Raw genomic sequence first — 17,452 nt, 5'->3', positions numbered from 1 at the left:
GAACGGAATAGATATCATCTTGAAATTTTAATATCAAAAACAGTAAAGTAAGGGTAATCATGCTAGGGTGGTGGCCAACATCGTGTACAAATTTTCAAATATGCAAAACACTGTGCTGTCTGTAATAATGTTATTTTACTTTGCTACCGGCTTCAGCTGTAAACCATCATCAACGGTATCTGTACAACAAACAAAATCTGTCAATGTGACAATGTCAAGCGAAGTAAGGAAAGTGGCAAAAGACGTTAAAGCGATCAAAATACTCACGAAAATCATCACAGATGTATCACAAGTCATACATGCCTTAATGTAAGTTCCTACAGGATACCAAATTTGACAATATAATATAAAATCAGAAGTTGTAACAAGATAAAAATATGAAGGCACATTGACACAAGGACAACAAGTGACGTACAGCATACAAGTCAATGAACTTCCAAGTCAAAAATGGCAGTCTTGTCCGAATCCAAAGAAGTGGACATTAAATAATTATGTGCAATACTGAAGTATTAAAAGTTGTACACGTGACTGAAATTACATAAAAACACCAATAAAATAGAGCATAAAGTAACAGAGAAGCAAGATCGATGATGTAAGAATGCACAATATTTTAAAATTTCTTCAAAAACGTAAGCATCTATAATACATGAACTCGGTTTAGACTGTTTGAACAGCGAGATAACTGACGACGGGTGAAGTAGAAATGATTCAAAAGCAGATTGGAAATAGAATGAAAAACTTTTATAGAAAGGAGAAATTTGTTGACACCGAATATAAATTCTAAGTTTTAGGAAGTCTTTTTTTGAAGACATTTGGCTAGAGCCTAGCCTTGTATGAGGGTCAAAGATGGACGTACTACAGAAGAACACGGAAAATTAATTGGGTCGATGGGGTACCTTGTTATCAACTGAACATGAAGTGAGCAATTGTCTTGACTATCAGGATGTGATAGACTTCTCTAAGACGAAAGCGAGGGAAAGACGTTTTGGACGTACTCATTTTTTATTTGTTGTATTTGCATAATAGGGTAACTTTTTGTGTTTTATTAAATGTCACTGATATAGTAACATCGTCTAATACGGCATGGTTGATGTCGTGGAAGTACGTGCATTCCCTTACCTTTGCTGTTGTACTTCCACAGAAACGCATTAGGCCTACATGAAGGAAGTAGCGGCCACACATTTCTTCTTGGCCCGGGCCTCCACATGGGTTAACGGGGCACTGCGGATATGAGTTACAAATTAATGAAATTCAGGATACGAGGGCTATCCACAAAGTACATTACGTTTGGGAATTAAAAATAAAGAAAGTATTGGAAAATTTTTTTATTATATGCAAATGAAAGCCACACTTAAATACTACTTTTCTACATAGTTGCCATTTAAATTAAGGCACTTATCGTAGCGATGGACGAGCTTGGAAATTCCTTCGTCGTAAAATTCGGCCGCCTGCGCCTTCAACCACGTGGTTACCTCCCTTGGGACAGAAAAGGTGTGATATTTGTGGGTTTCCTGGAAAGAGGCACTACAATAAACTCTCAAAGGTATTGCTAAACTCTGCACAACCTCAGAATAGCAATACAAAACAAGCGCAGGCGAAAGTTGGTCTCAAAGATCTTGCTGATTCACGACAACGCCCGGGCCCACACGGCAAATACCACGCGTGAAGTTCTCGAATCTTTTAAGAGGGAGTTGTTTCCTCATCCGCCGTACAATCCCGACCTTGCACCGAGCGACTTCTACTTATTCTCAGCAATGAAGAAGTGGTTGGCTATGCAGCGTTTTGATGACGACGCACAGCTTCAAGAAGACGTAACCACGTGGTTGAAGGCACAGCCGGCCGAATTTTACGACGAAGGAATTTCCAAGCTCGTCCATCGCTACGATAAGTGCCTTAATTTAAATAGCAACTATGCAGAAAAGTAGTATTTAAGTGTGGCTTTCATCTGTATATAATAAAAAAAATTTCCAATACTTTATTTATTTTTAATTCCAAAACGTAATGTACTTTGTGGATACCCCTCGTATTTGCCGCCATCTGACTTCTACATACTCCAGATCTAAGGCTGTTTGTGGCTGGGCAACGGCTTCAGTTCAATTAAAAACTCGTTGCAGCTGTAGATGGATATTTTAAAATTTCATTGTTGGTACTTAATGACCGGAAAAACGCTGGATATAGTTCATTGTCTAACAATTGGGTATGTCGAAACAATGTATATTTTTTATCTAAGACTTAATTACCTTCAGAACGAGAGCATACCTAAATCTAAGAACCGTTATAGGGTTCAGAACTATTCTTTGCCGACGGCCTGTTTCTCCATTGCTTAATAAATTATTAGACGACGGTTTCGGAGAGGCATGGCTTCAGCAGCCGTAAATATTAGCTTTCGAATCAAGAATATCTTCTTTTAGTGTGGGCAGCTTTCCACGTGTGCTAACGAGCGTGAGTGGATTTCTTTACGATCTTATCACTATGAAACTTTCTCTGATGAATTTGCAGTAGTTATAGTTACGCACATGTAGGGGAAAGAGTGATAAAATGAATTGACAACACTCTTACCGAGTTTCTGTGAACCCTGTCCTCTCGCTTTTCGACGTAAACATCATATCAAGTCTTTTCCTGTTCGCGCATGCGATGTATAGAATCGCGGATGGACTCCTCCCGAATTTGTCCCGTAACCGTGCTCTACACTCCTGGAAATTGAAATAAGAACACCGTGAATTCATTGTCCCAGGAAGGGGAAACTTTATTGACACATTCCTGGGGTCAGATACATCACATGATCACACTGACAGAACCACAGGCACATAGACACAGGCAACAGAGCATGCACATTGTCGGCACTAGTACAGTGTATATCCACCTTTCACAGCAATGCAGGCTGCTATTCTCCCATGGAGACGATCGTAGAGATGCTGGATGTAGTCCTGTGGAACGGCTTGCCATGCCATTTCCACCTGGCGCCTCAGTTGGACCAGCGTTCGTGCTGGACGTGCAGACCGCGTGAGACGACGCTTCATTCAGTCCCAAACATGCTCAATGGGGGACAGATCCGGAGATCTTGCTGGCCAGGGTAGTTGACTTACACCTTCTAGAGCACGTTGGGTGGCACGGGATACATGCGGACGTGCATTGTCCTGTTGGAACAGCAAGTTCCCTTGCCGGTCTAGGAATGGTAGAACGATGGGTTCGATGACGGTTTGGATGTACCGTGCACTATTCAGTGTCCCCTCGACGATCACCAGTGGTGTACGGCCAGTGTAGGAGATCGCTCCCCACACCATGATGCCGGGTGTTGGCCCTATGTGCCTCGGTCGTATGCAGTCCTGATTGTGGCGCTCACCTGCACGGCGCCAAACACGCATACGACCATCATTGGCACCAAGGCAGAAGCGACTCTCATCGCTGAAGACGACACGTCTCCATTCGTCCCTCCATTCACGCCTGTCGCGACACCACTGGAGGCGGGCTGCACGATGTTGGGGCGTGAGCGGAAGACGGCCTAACGGTGTGAGGGACCGTAGCCCAGCTTCATGGAGACGGTTGCGAATGGTCCTCGCCGATACCCCAGGAACAACAGTGTCCCTAATTTGCTGGGAAGTGGCGGTGCGGTCCCCTACGGCACTGCGTAGGATCCTACGGTCTTGGCGTGCATCCGTGTGTCGCTGCGGTCCGGTCCCAGGTCGACGGGCACGTGCACCTTCCACCGACCACTCGCGACAACATCGATGTACTGTGGAGACCTCACGCCCCACGTGTTGAGCAATTCGGCGGTACGTCCACCCGGCTTCCCGCATGCCCACTATACGCCCTCGCTCAAAGTCCGTCAACTGCACATACGGTTCACGTCCATGCTGTCGCGGCATGCTACCAGTGTTAAAGACTGCGATGGAGCTCCGTATGCCACGGCAAACTGGCTGACACTGACGGCGGCGGTGCACAAATGCTGCGCAGCTAGCGCCATTCGACGGCCAACACCGCGGTTCCTGGTGTGTCCGCTGTGCCGTGCGTGTGATCATTGCTTGTACAGCCCTCTCGCAGTGTCCGGAGCAAGTATGGTGGGTCTGACACACCGGTGTCAATGTGTTCTTTTATCCATTTCCAGGAGTGCATTTATAGTCCACTTGCATAGCGTTAGGAAGACGTCGTATTTCATGGGCTTGTTCTTAAATAACGCTTACACGTATTCATTCAGTGTCTTGGCATGAAAACAGTTTGCGGACATGACAGAAAAAGTATAAAGTTTTATTGTACTGGATGCGTTAAGTAGCATACTATATGGATCTTAAGTAAAACAAAAATTCACGTATTGCATATAACATTTATAACTATGTAAAATTTTCGCTTAAAAGTAAATAAAATATACCTAGGATTTAATTTTGACACTTTACAATACTCATTTTCTTTCAGTCTATGTCAGGTATATTATGGTTCCGCCTCTGCTCTCCTATGGCAATTATTATTAACTCCTCGCCTGCTCTGTTTCAGAACATTGTTCCTCGTGCACGTCTGCTTTATCCAACAACACCATCTTTCGGCAGTCCATGCCCACGCTGTTACATATCGAAGAAAAGTTGTTAGAAGCTTACAATATATTAATAAGTTCATTCGTAACTAATTCTCGTAACGTTACCAAATACACTGCACTCACTCCGTCTTCAGGCCACGAGTGGCCTACCGGGGCCACCCGACCGCCGTGTCATCCTCAGTAGAGGATGCGGATAGGAGGGGCGTGTGGTCAGCACACCGCTCTCCCGGCCGTTATGATGGTATTCTTGACCGAAGCCGCTGCCATTCGGTCGAGTAGCTCCTCAATTGGCATCACGAGGATGAGTGCATCCCGAAAAATGGCAACAGCTCATGGCGGCCTGGATAGTCACCGATCCAAGTGCCGACCACGTCCGACAGCGCTTAACTTCGGTGATCTCACGGGAACCGGTGTAACCACTGCGGCAAGGCCGTTGCCCAAATACACTGCAGGAAATGAAAAAAATAAAGGAAGGAAGAAAAGTGCATGATGAGAAACAGTAGTGGTCCAACTAGAGATTTCCTCTAATATTTAGCAACGAAATTTCCAGAACAGAGTGAAGACAATATATTAAACTAATGAAGCGAGCAGATGCGAACTGAACTTTGTTAGGACTGAAATTCTTGTCTAATACACAGTGGTTACATTTACATTACTTCTTTTAACTACTGAATATAATAAGCCTGTATTTTCATCGAAAAAGGTGCATAAAACTCAGTCTAGACATACATTCAAAGCTCTAAACCTTATACCGTTTCCGTGGGAGTCTTCCTCTCTCTGCCGACGATTCCCCGTTAAAAGAAAATAAAAAAATTAAAAGTCTGAAAATTTTCCGACTGCGTGTGATTAAATTTGCAGTCGCTACTAACCACCGAAATACCAGATGGAAGCTGACATCGTGCTAATCTGATAAGTCCATCGTGCGTTACTTTGCTTCCACGGTACCAAAATTGCTTGAAACGTCTAATACGTGGTGTCCAATTGTGGTGTAACGAGGTGATCTTCTTTCGTTTTGTTTACAGTCCATTTTCTGCGCTCTTTCGACTGTTAACTTGGTTCAACATGTGTTATAATTATTCCTGACTTTTGGATGAATAATTGGGATTAAAGGCAGGAAATGGAAACTGGATGTGAAACAGACAGAAAAGAAGTAATTAATTCCAGCCGCCGAGGGCATTGCAGCAACGGCGAGAGTAAAGAATTTGTTCCGGACCGAGACTCGAACGCTGATACTCAGCGCCTCTAGAACTGTTGCTTAAACTGCCTCAGCCATCCGGGCACGCTTCGTGTCAGACCCAAATTCCCAGCTTCATGCTCGCCGCTCATCAACTGCTCTAGAGAAGCGAAGCATCTGGGTTTGATCCCGGTCCGACACAAATTTTCAAATCTCAGCATTGCATTGCCACAATGCCCTGTGTGACTGGAAGTCATTATTTCTTTCCATCTCGATTCCTTCCCATTCCTTTCACGCCAGTTATTCGTGTATATTGTCCCAGCTGCTTGACAGTGAGTGATGACTATTCTGGCTGACATGTGCGATAGAGCAGACGTCACTCATACCAATATGTTCCTGTCTTTCATCCAGAAGAGCGCACCGGTGTGTTGATATGTATCACGACACAGTTCGCAATTCGACAGGTGGTTTTCACAGTGCTCGCTGCCTGTCCATAGGTGCTGATCACTAAGCTGCGGTCGGCGAACACGGTGGAGACGCAGCAGTACCGGAAGGCGAGCAAGGCGCTGTTGGTGCTGATCCCGCTGCTGGGCATCACCTACATCCTGATCATCGCCGGCCCGAGGGAGGGCCTCTCGTCTGACGGCTACATCTACGTCAGGGCGATTCTCATCTCGACTCAGGTGCGGTTCCTGGTTCCTCCTGCTCGCTCTGACTACCATTTACCACTGTTTCTACAACGCTCCCTTCATTATACTCCCAGGTGTGATATAGTAAGAAAATTACATGCACTGGGCGTTACTATACAGGGGTTCCACATGTTGCTGAAAATGCTCAGAAACAACAGTAACTCTTTGACCTCTTTGTACGCTGAAGTGACAAAAGTCATGGGACAGCTATATGCATATATACAGACGGCGGTAGTTTCGAGTTCACAAGGTATAAAAGAGTAGTGCATTGGCGGAAATGTCATTTGTGCTCGGCTCATGCATGTGAAAAGCTTTCCAACGTTATTTTGGCCGAACGAGCTTTCCCATGACTTTTATCACTTTAGCATACGGGTTACAAGTGGATGGTAGTGAGACTCAGATTAGCTTGTCGGATTAAAGTCTGGTTCAGTCTGGACTTCCCGGGAGTCCCAAGTTTTCATACATGAAAAATTTCGCGCAACGGATAACACAGAAATATCCTCGTAGATGAAACATGAATGTCAGTCTTGAACAAATTAATTATTAAACACCAATGGTAGGGACTGTGCAATAAAGAAACACATACAAGATGGCCGTATTTGTCCATTTTGTTGGCTCTCATCATCACAAAAATGAGCAAAGAAGTATAAATGATTAGCTTAGCGCACGTTGCTTCGCTCGCGTAGACTGTGTTGACTACACAGATCTTTTCTTTCTTTCTTCGTCTTCAATCGAATTTGTGTTGTTACGCCCGCTGCTAATGTGTAAATGTACACACTATAAAAGAGATAGTGACATTGTAGAAGGCTACCGGCCTTTGCATAATGAAACTGCTACAAAAAGTGTTTAATTCCACATAGCGAGTCAAAAAAAGAAAGAGACAAATTGGATCAGTGGTTCTACAGTTACTAATGGCAGTCTTAATTAGATGCTGAATTCTATCATCTCAGACGTGTATTACTGCACATGGAATCGGATTTAAACGTGGCATGCGTGGCATGTACTTTGTCATCAGTAACGACACGTTTGTGTAGAAACTACAATAAAAATAAATTTTACAAAAACATGTATTAAAGATGCGTTTCTTTTTCTATGCAATTCTGGCAAAGCCGATTTATCAAGGTGACTGTTAAATGGCTTTCCTTGATTTAGTTCACAAATTGCAACACCTTCTAAGCTTTTCACTCTAATTAATGTCATAGAAGCGTGGTCTTTTACGAATGTACTTCTGACCAAAAGGCGATTCTGCTTTCATAACGAAATGCTTTAATAAAACTTTCCATCCCCTTCTTCACCCCCTCATGGGTTATATTTCTAAAAAAACTGAAATACTTATTTTTTTATTTCCTACCGAGAAGTGACGTGCAGCTTTAAAATGCTTTAGCTCCTCTTAAACAATGATTTATTTTCAAAAAAAGCTTTGGAGCAATATTTCATCCGCTTAGTGTCTGAATTTCCAACAATGCTGAAACACTTGTTTTTTTATTTCTGACCGAGAAACGAGATACCAACCTTCGTAGCTCTAAGTTCAAAATTGCCTTAACAGCGACATAATTTCCAATAAACCTTTCATCCATATTTCACCCCCTTAGGGGTAGAACTTCAAAAAATACCTTTTTAAACGATGCCTGCGGTATAAGATAAGCAGCCTACCCAAGTTTCAAGTTTCTATCCTTAGTGGTCTGATCTGGGCGATGTTGAGTCAGTCAGGACATTACCAAAAACGAAAGCTAAACATTGATAATCGTATGAAAGACATACTTTGATTATAGATTAAGCACGTGTGAGTGGGCCACAGGAAACTGATGAGACAAAAATGAAAGTTATTATCTCTAGGTATAGATTATCGCTGAGATTTATATTTACCAGCGGTGCAGAAAAAATTGTATTGGTCAGGTACTATGCAGCAGGATCTTAATCAGACATGCAAGAATATCTGCCACGTAAGTATCATCTGTAAACAAGTAGACAGCCCACTCTTCCGAGATTTTATAATCTTAATGTGTTCGTTAATCTAGGCATTTGGAAGAACTACTTTCTAGTTTAACAGCTGCCACATCGCACACGTTGGCTATTTCCCGCATGTAATCCACAATTTATGTAGTGCTTCGTCTCACAAATCGTGAAGTTATACTACTCGCTTTTTTGGTTACATTTTAAGTTAATGTATTCATCCAAAAATCTCTCAAGATGGTGGGATAAGCCTACAACGCTGGTTGTGAAACACACACATACACAAAACACACATACACACACACACACACACACACACACACACACACACACACACACACACAGGCTCACTTACACTACTACATAGAACTAAACATGGGTTGTTGTTCTTGTAGTTCCAGATACTGCGAAAGTGTAGGCTACCTGCCGACCATTCTTTTGACTTTTTTCAGTAATAAAATGAAAACTCTTAAGTCGGATGGAATGCAGATAGCAATTACTCGAAGATAACTGTGACAGAATACTTGTATTCCGAAATGCAGCCACTGTGGCGCTTTAGAGGAAGGAAAGTGGCGTAACAATGAACAAGCAAATTGAACTTTTTGTGGCATGACAAAAGATGCGTCTTTGAAGTTGCGCCGCTGGGAGTTCACACGTGCAACTGCCGTGCAGCTACAGTATTACTTAACGGGCTGGGTGCAATCGCAAGATATGGAAGGCCCATCTGCTGGCAACGGTGAAGCTGGGCCGCCAGTCTGCCACCAGCCTAGAGTGAAGAGGCAGCTGCTCTCACAATTTCCTCCTCCAAGAAAAATTTAGCTACGAGGCGCAAACTTATTACTTAGTAAAGACTGAAAACTGATTATTAAGTGCTCTTTCAGGGATATGCACCTCAATAGATAACAGAAGATGTGTCTTCAACAATTATTTCTGTTGCGCTGTTGATTTTCCACAAATAAGGCAGTCAGACAAGTGGCGGATGCGGTTGAAGCCTGATGCGCAGCGCGCTTGCGAGAGAGTGAGTTTTCGAAAAGAACCGACACGTCGGATTAATTACTGATGGTCTGCAATACTGCTCAACCTGACTTTGGTCTTTAGGCGGTTTTTCAGGCTCGTCCAGGAAAATACTGGTCTAGTCCCAAATTTCTTTTTCAACAGATGTGATTTTTGTTGTGGTCTTCAGTCCAAAGTCTGGTTTGGTGCAGCTCTGGCTTGATGCAAGCCTCTTCATCTCCGAATAACTACGTCTTTCCGAATCTGCTTTCCTTATTCATACCTAGGTTTCGCTCTACAACGTTTACCATCTATACTTCAGTCCAGTACTAAAGTAGTCATCTCTTGATATCTCAGAATGTGTCCTATCAACTGATCCCTTCTTTTGGTCAAGTTCTGCCACAAATTCCTTGTCTCCATAGTTTTGTTCAATACATCCTCATTATTTGCGTAATCGACCCCATCTAATCTTCAGCACTGTTTTGTAGCACCACATTTCGAAAGCTTCTATTCTCTTTTCAACTAAACTGTTATCGTCCATGTTTCACTTCCACACATGGCTACACTCCCAACAAATACCTTCAGAAAAGACTTCGTAACGCTTAAACCTATATTCGATGTTAACAGATTTCTGTTCTTCAGAAATACCTTTCCTGCCATTGCGAGTTTACATTTTACAACTTCTCTACTTTGACCATAGCAGAACTCGTCTACTACTTTAACTGTCTCGTTTGCTAATCTACCTCTCTCATCATCACCTGATTTAATTCGACTCTATTTCTTTATCCATGTTTCGCTTTTGCTGTTGTTCACCTTATATCCGGCTTTCAAGACACTGTCATTCCGTTCAACTGCTCTTCCAAGTCCTTTAATGTCTCTCACAGAATTACAATGTCATTGGTAAACCTTGAAGTTTTTAGTTCTTCTCTAGGCAGATGCGCTGACCACCATTCCATCTGGATACACTGGTCACTGCAAATCCACTGACTATCCTAGCACGCCTCCACTCACAACCAAATTTTCAACTTATCCACACACCAGAAATTTAGTGCCGTTTGCCCATTTTCCTCTTCACTCGCGTTATTATGCTGCTAGTAATAATGTTAATGGGCAAAGGGCACTACTTTTCTAGTGTTTGCATAAGTTGAGAATTTGGATCTGATGGGAGGTGTGTTAGGGTAGCCCGTGCATTTGCAATGACCGTTGCGCTGGGCGACTCAGTGGTCAGAGCATCTGCTTAGTAAGCAGGAGACTCAGCTTCGAAACCCAGTCCGGCACAAATTTTCACCTTTCCCATTGATTTCAGTCAATGCTCTCTCGCAGCGAAGGTCTTTGTGTACTAAAAACAACATAGTTTTGTGAAGCGTTTTTATGCAATTTCGAGAGCCTGTATACGATGTATAGAGCATTAAAACCATCAGGAGCCAGGCGAAACGCGCACGTTATTTGAAAAGTGAGGTCATGACTGCTAGCCGAAAGAAGTTATTTTATGTATGACACCATCACGACAGATCAATAAAAACAAACTTTTTACGTATTATTAACACATAAGCCGACCAAGAAGTGATATTCTTTGTGTGTGAAGTGTGTTGTGTAAGAGTAGCATAACATTCTATTCGACTTGCTAAGGGTTTTCCAATACATTTATATGGGTTCAGCCTTGGATACTCACAAATGCCCGTCTCATATTTCCAAGCATCCTGCGTACGGATGACATTGATACTGATTTTAGCAGAACTAAGATGATTTTTTTCACGACATAATACAGACAATTTAATCTGAGCTGTAGGCATCAAATGTAGTTTTTCATTCGCTATCTGAGATCTGCAATTATACTTGCATACTACTATAAGCAATATTTTTGTGTTTTGTATGAATACTGATATACTCTACCTCAAAAACATATACTTAGCGAAAATTTAGGGGTGTATATCTATCAAAGCACATACATTAAATAATTTGCGAGCCTTGTTTCGCATCAGCAAGAACGTGTTCCTTTTTGAGTGACGGTTTTCTTTCTTTGTGGTGAACTTCTTTTGTCAAGTACTTCAGTTCCCTCAGTATATTTGACATTGGTCACTGTAATTTCCTCATTAATGTACTTAAAGAAGCAATTTATTTAATAGAGACCTGCTTAGTTTATTCTGTACATTGCTTCTTCTTCTTATGAACTGAGGAGTAATATAATTTGTTGGAGAAGTAACAGTTTATATACTTTTTGTCTCCACAGGTGGTTAATGACATAAGAGGAAAGTGACTACTATGCAGTTATTAGCGTTGCATTTTTTCATTCAACTGTAGCCGACATGACGCTGCTGTTTGCCCAGATGAACCTAAAGAATCTACCATCCAGTTATATTACCAGAATTGGGTTGGGTTTTTTAGCATGCAACCATAATACAGACTCATCATTCAGCCAGAATCTCTACGAAGTGCTTGCAGAAGCACTTCTTCCTCCTCTTCCTCCTCCTCCTCCACCTCTTCCTCCTCTTCTTCTTCTTCTACTTCTTCTTCTGAATATCCACCATGGAAACGTTTGCAAACACAGAATACTAACTGCCAAAGCAAGCCCTTATATACAATATAGCACAAGGATTGTGGTGATGCTAGTCCACTTCCACTCCACTGTTGTTTTGTGTGTGTGTGTGTGTGTGTGTGTGTGTGTGTGTGTGTGTGTGTGTGTGTGTGTGTGTGTGCGTGTCAGGGACTGTATTTCACAGGTAGTCCCAATACTGTCTCGGAATTAACAAGGGTGAATCAATCTCCCAGCGAGACACAGACCTAAAGAAGGTAGGTGCTAATCTGGTTCTTATCCCAGACCTAACACAAGTAGATTCACCTCTGAATTCTACCTCAGATCTCCGATGATGGGTATGCAGACAGATTTTGCAAGAATAAGGATAAATCTGTATATAAAATAGCTTAAGCCAACACACTCCTGTACAGTGCATTTCTGTGTAATGTATTCCACCTCCATCAACGTCCATGTTATTTAGTGCCTATAAGGGCTAGCTTTGGCAATTATCGTTGTGTTTTTGTGGATATTTGTGGGTGGACATTTGGAGGAAGAAGTGCACCTACAAGTACTTCATGGATGCTCCGGCTGGGTGGGGAATCTGTATTATGCCTGGATACAGAGGAAACCAAACCACATTTAGCAGAGTAAAAAAGTGGAAAATTCTCAAAGTTCATCTCTGCGAGATGCGGTGTCACGTGGGTAATGAGCGATTAATGACTTAGTAGCGCATTTTCTCTAGGGTCACTGACTACCTCTGGAGAGATAACACACCGGTAAAGGGATATAAAGATGTATAGGAGCCATAGCTAACTGGTAATATCTTAGATTGTTAAGCAAAAAACAGGTTACTTCGATTACAGTACCAGAACTGCTGTTAACACATACATCTAAACTAACCAGCTAGGATGTAATGTCTAGCTGTAGCGGCCACACACTTTTCATCTCGACACTCCCATGACTAATACTACTGCTTGGCGTTTGCTGGACTCAGTCAGTTATCATAGTTTCAGTCACTTTCTTCGGCTGTAGACCACGGGCGCGTCAGTGGTGGCCGATTCACTGCTTTCGACATAACATTGACTGATTTCAACATAAATTTCGCTAATTTCCATTGTAAAAAGGCTGATTTAGATATACAATTGATTGATTTTGGTACAGAATTCGTTGATTTCGACACAAAATTGATGGTATGACAATAAAGCTGACTTATTAGGGAAGAGAGTGATGATGTGGCAATGTTACAGCAGAACTGTAGTATCAGATCTGCTGGCTGTAAACCTTGGGTATGAAATGCAATGGTAAATGGAAGACTTTTATTAAAAACGTAAGTCAGCATGAGCCTTTCTTTATAAATTGTGTCATTGCTTATTTTATAAGTGTAAGAATCAATGGCATGATGGCAATACTCTCTAAATAACACAATGGACAACGGCTTACCTGGATTATTGTTACTATGTTTTAAATGTGCCACATAGCCCAGAACATGGATCAGTGGCCCAGAACACATCATATTATGCATTTTGTAATGAGGTGTTTAACTATTCAGCATACGATTTCTGTAAGGGATCACAGTCATCGAAGACATTGCAAATAGACAGGTACTATGCGGTATATTCCCTTTACTGAACAAGTATACAGTGTAGCTGTCAATCTAAAATTAAAGGGGGGTGAGGTCATTTTAATAAATATATTATGGAGGTGCTAAAGAAACTCGAGTGGTAGACGCTAGGATGAGTTCCGTGGAGAACTGTGTAAGATGCAGCTTCTTCCCACATATGTCTTACAAAATGACCACAAAGAGAAAATACGAGAAACTGGGATTCTTTCCACACTCCATTCTTGAATGGAGCAAGGATGAGGGTTACATGATGGAAGCAGTAACCACCATATATCGTGAAATGGCATGCCGATGTTACACATGTAATAGAATTGCTTAGGAAAGGAAGTTTGGGCTGCATATAGCTATTATGTATGTGGTAAATGCTCTAAATTCATCTCTGTTAGACAGGGTGTCAAGGCAAAAATACCATATTTCCTAAATGGAAACAATAATGTGACAGTAAATAGCATATAAAATTATGCTAGACTTACTTGAAACAATTAAAATGCGCATAATAACACTTGCTGCTCAATGTGTGTGTTAGTGATATGTACAATGTTTAGGTTAATGGACCTGCTGCAATGGGTTTGTTTGTAAAATAACTCTCTTCTGCTACTAGTAATGCGCATTCCACATTATCTTACTCAAATACAGGTTTTCAAAATTTTCCTAACGTAGCTTCGTAAGAACTACGTTGTCTTTCACCCATGAAATCACGTTTAGGTCCTTGCAGAACACATGTAGGTTACATAGAGCTACGGATGATATAAGTTGTGGCTTAAAGTGAGCTTGTCATTTCTATAGCAAGGTAAAGTAATGAAATAATACTTACTATGCAGAGATGAGAAAACAGCAAGGGAAGTGCATATGCAGATGTCAGAAAGCAATCAAAACAGTTCTCAGGATGACCTGTGCAGGAGACTGTGCATCTCAGCTTTACCAAACCGTATCTTCTTGTCCATGATGAGCAGCAAGGTACATATTAAATAATATGTAAATATATCATTCTCTTTATGCACATTAGCACTATAAGAAGACAAACTGATCCACAGAACCGAGCCAAGACAAACATATGAAGAATAGTGCACTTCATTCCGTCATCCGAGACGCTGCTTTTGCATATGGAGGCAAAAAACCTGAGGCCTTGGCACTGATGGGAGTTGGTGTGTGGTAGGGGATTGCAGCCTCCATGAGGGATGAGGAGGGGAAGTATGTTTCCATTGCTGGGATTCCTTTCCTCTGGCCCCAACACACATAGTAGCGCTTGCCATGAGCAATGGAAGGCCAGCCCCGGTGGCTTGCATTGCCTTGCACAGCCAGCACTGCCTTTAGTGGCCAAGCCCACCACCTGTAGCGTGCTTGTTCAAATAAATACTACTCTGACATACTGCTACATTTAGGTCAGTATCCTGTGTTCAGAGTACTAAGAGAATCAATGATTAATCTAATAGCATTCTGCAAAGTGTCCACTGTGGCCATAAATATACACAAGAGACATTACAACACTTGCCAATTACTCTCAATAAATAGAAACCAAGGTATTACCAGTTCATTTAAAAGGGAAAGAAATACGGGAACTTTTCAAGCATCGATAGGTATACAGTAACTCTAGTGGTGGAAGGTGCAATCGAATTTATATGTCATAAATGATGGTTAGTTTTTGTCTCGAATTCAAAAGGATTTTTCTTACCTATTGCTTTCCAAGGAAAAAAAATTGAGAAATGACAAATGAGCCACTGGTCTTATGGATTAAGTGCACAGCAAAAGAAAAGAGACGTGTACAACTGAAAACTCATCCGTGATATGTTAACTGAACAGTTTCTGTTTTTTACAGTACATTACTGATAACTGAACATGTAAATATTCTTTTGACAGGAACTTTGTGGTATTGGTGAACTTTTTTTTTTTTGGGTGGGGGGGCAGAGTGGGCTTAAGATATATTGTGCAGTCCACAGTTGCGGGTAAAAATCATCACTCTTCTGAACTCTGGTTTTATGTGTATATGTCTCCATCATTGCATAGCATGGCTATAGCGCAGGATATAGGCCCTACATATGAGGATGTATTGCTAAGTGCAGCTGGGGCTGCTCTGACTTGGGTTCCTTCTCTACAACTGCAGCCAGCTGCGGCTATTGCTGCAGAAAATGCAGTAGTGCGAGACGTGTTATTAATGGTTTTGGAAACATGTAAAACATTCATGTAATGGTTTAAACATTAATTAAACCATATCTGACCTCCATTAGTGTTAAATACACAAATAATAATGATAAACCAGCGACGAGGTCTACAGGGGACATGGCTCAAAGTGACAGGATATAAATTATTGAATCAGGGTCATAAATTGCAGATTTTCGCTTATTACAATTACAAACATCTATTACTTGAAGATGAGAGTAAATACATAACATTCCAAAAGGGGACCGATGTCCAGCAATGTGCCGTTTCCAGGCTAGAGCCATTTGAAAACATGTTTGGTCGGTAGATATGCAGCAGGGTAGTCATGGTGGAGGACGGTTGCGTCACATCATCTCATGTTATTTGATGTCCATCATCTGACATGTTTCAACCTCATTCACATGCCTATGAGTATTAGAGCAACATATGGAGTAAACGTCTGCAGAATACATCAACATCCTCCTTCTGAATGACGAAGCTCACAGTAATGGAAGAGCTGCTCCTCACTTTATCAAGATCGTTCTGCATAATGTCCCACTCCATCCCCTACCCTTAAGCAAGGGCTTCGAGAAAGGATACCCTCACCATCAGCAGGCATGACTGTGGTGCTCCAGGGAGACACTGCACCCTGAATTGGAAGAGGCTGTACAACTTTACATTGAAGAGAACTTATCGAAGAATGCACAAGTAATTTCGTTGGCTATTAATGAGTGTAATTGTAAAACAAGTGATGTACTGAGTCACACCTAATCAGTTAATTGTGAGTGTGGTAGCAGTGTCCACATGTTTTCACATGGTTCTAGTATGGAAATTGTGTATTTTAGGCCACTGGTTCCAATTAAAAATATCTACTCACTCCCCTCTACAAGCCCTAGAAGTTTCTAATGGGAATTTATGAACACTGTGCACATTCACAAGCTAATACACTAGATCCTAAAAAAGCACAGGAAATCTCACGACCAAGCAGGTTGAGCTCATATTCTTCAGTCAATAGGACAATACCCCATTTCCCAATTTCAATGTACCACCACTTATACGTATGGTAGTTATGATAGAATGGAGGATGGTGAGGTGAGAGGGTGTTAGGGGAGGGGGGGTGTTGACTTTGATCTTGACCTTGACTTTAACCTATGCAGGAGATGTAGCAACGATGCAGGCTGCACCAGCTCTCTCTTTTCCTCAGTACTTAGAATACCTTTTTGGAAGGTGTTTGTCTGCTGTGTAGCTTTGTACAGATGTGTAACTTTCACGATAAACATTGCAGAGAAGAATGGGAAGAAGCTTTGGGACCAGTGTCTTATAGATGGGTGCTGAAGATTATATTGGAAGATAAAAAAACTAATGAAGAGATCTAGAAGCGAATAGGGGAAAAATGAAATTTGTAGCATGGCGTGACTAAAATTAGCGATCGGTTGATATTACGCTTCCTGTGGCATCAAAGTAACGCCGCTTGCATAATGGAGCGGAGTGTCAGGAATAGAGAGCAAAGATTCACAGGAAAACTAAGCCTTGGCTACAGCAAGCAGGTTTAAATGGATGTAGTTTGCAGTAGTCATACAGCTATGAAGAGATCTGTACAGAATAATCTAAGGTGGAAAGCTGCATAAACTAGTCTTTGAACTGAAGCACACAACAACAATTAATTAAGTGAAGGCTGTTTACTGTAATGTTAAAGGTCAAGATAATCTAGATCTGGTACAATTAATATAATCTTTAGGATGCTAGGCATAGTATACGTTCATAGGCTGAAGTGCCCTGATCCGCTAGTAAGATTATGAGAGACATTGTTATCAAATACGGTAAACTGTACATGGTATACATG

The 17,452-nt window shown here is 41.7% G+C and overlaps 1 protein-coding gene across 1 annotated transcript in view; it reads left to right on the top strand.

Annotated features, from left to right (window-relative positions):
- LOC124788687 (diuretic hormone receptor-like) overlaps positions 1-17,452 on the top strand; it is a 358,447-nt gene that overhangs the window by 319,216 nt on the left and 21,779 nt on the right. Inside the window, exon 10 of the mRNA XM_047255969.1 lies at positions 6,200-6,385. Within this exon, the coding sequence (XP_047111925.1) occupies positions 6,200-6,385 (186 nt within the window). The remainder of the gene's footprint in view (positions 1-6,199; positions 6,386-17,452) is intronic.

The sequence above is a fragment of the Schistocerca piceifrons genome, chromosome 3, assembly GCF_021461385.2.
Source record: "Schistocerca piceifrons isolate TAMUIC-IGC-003096 chromosome 3, iqSchPice1.1, whole genome shotgun sequence".
NCBI lineage: Eukaryota > Metazoa > Arthropoda > Insecta > Orthoptera > Acrididae > Schistocerca > Schistocerca piceifrons.
The sequence above is the reverse complement of the archived record's forward strand: the minus strand, read 5'-3'. Positions and strand labels throughout refer to the sequence as shown.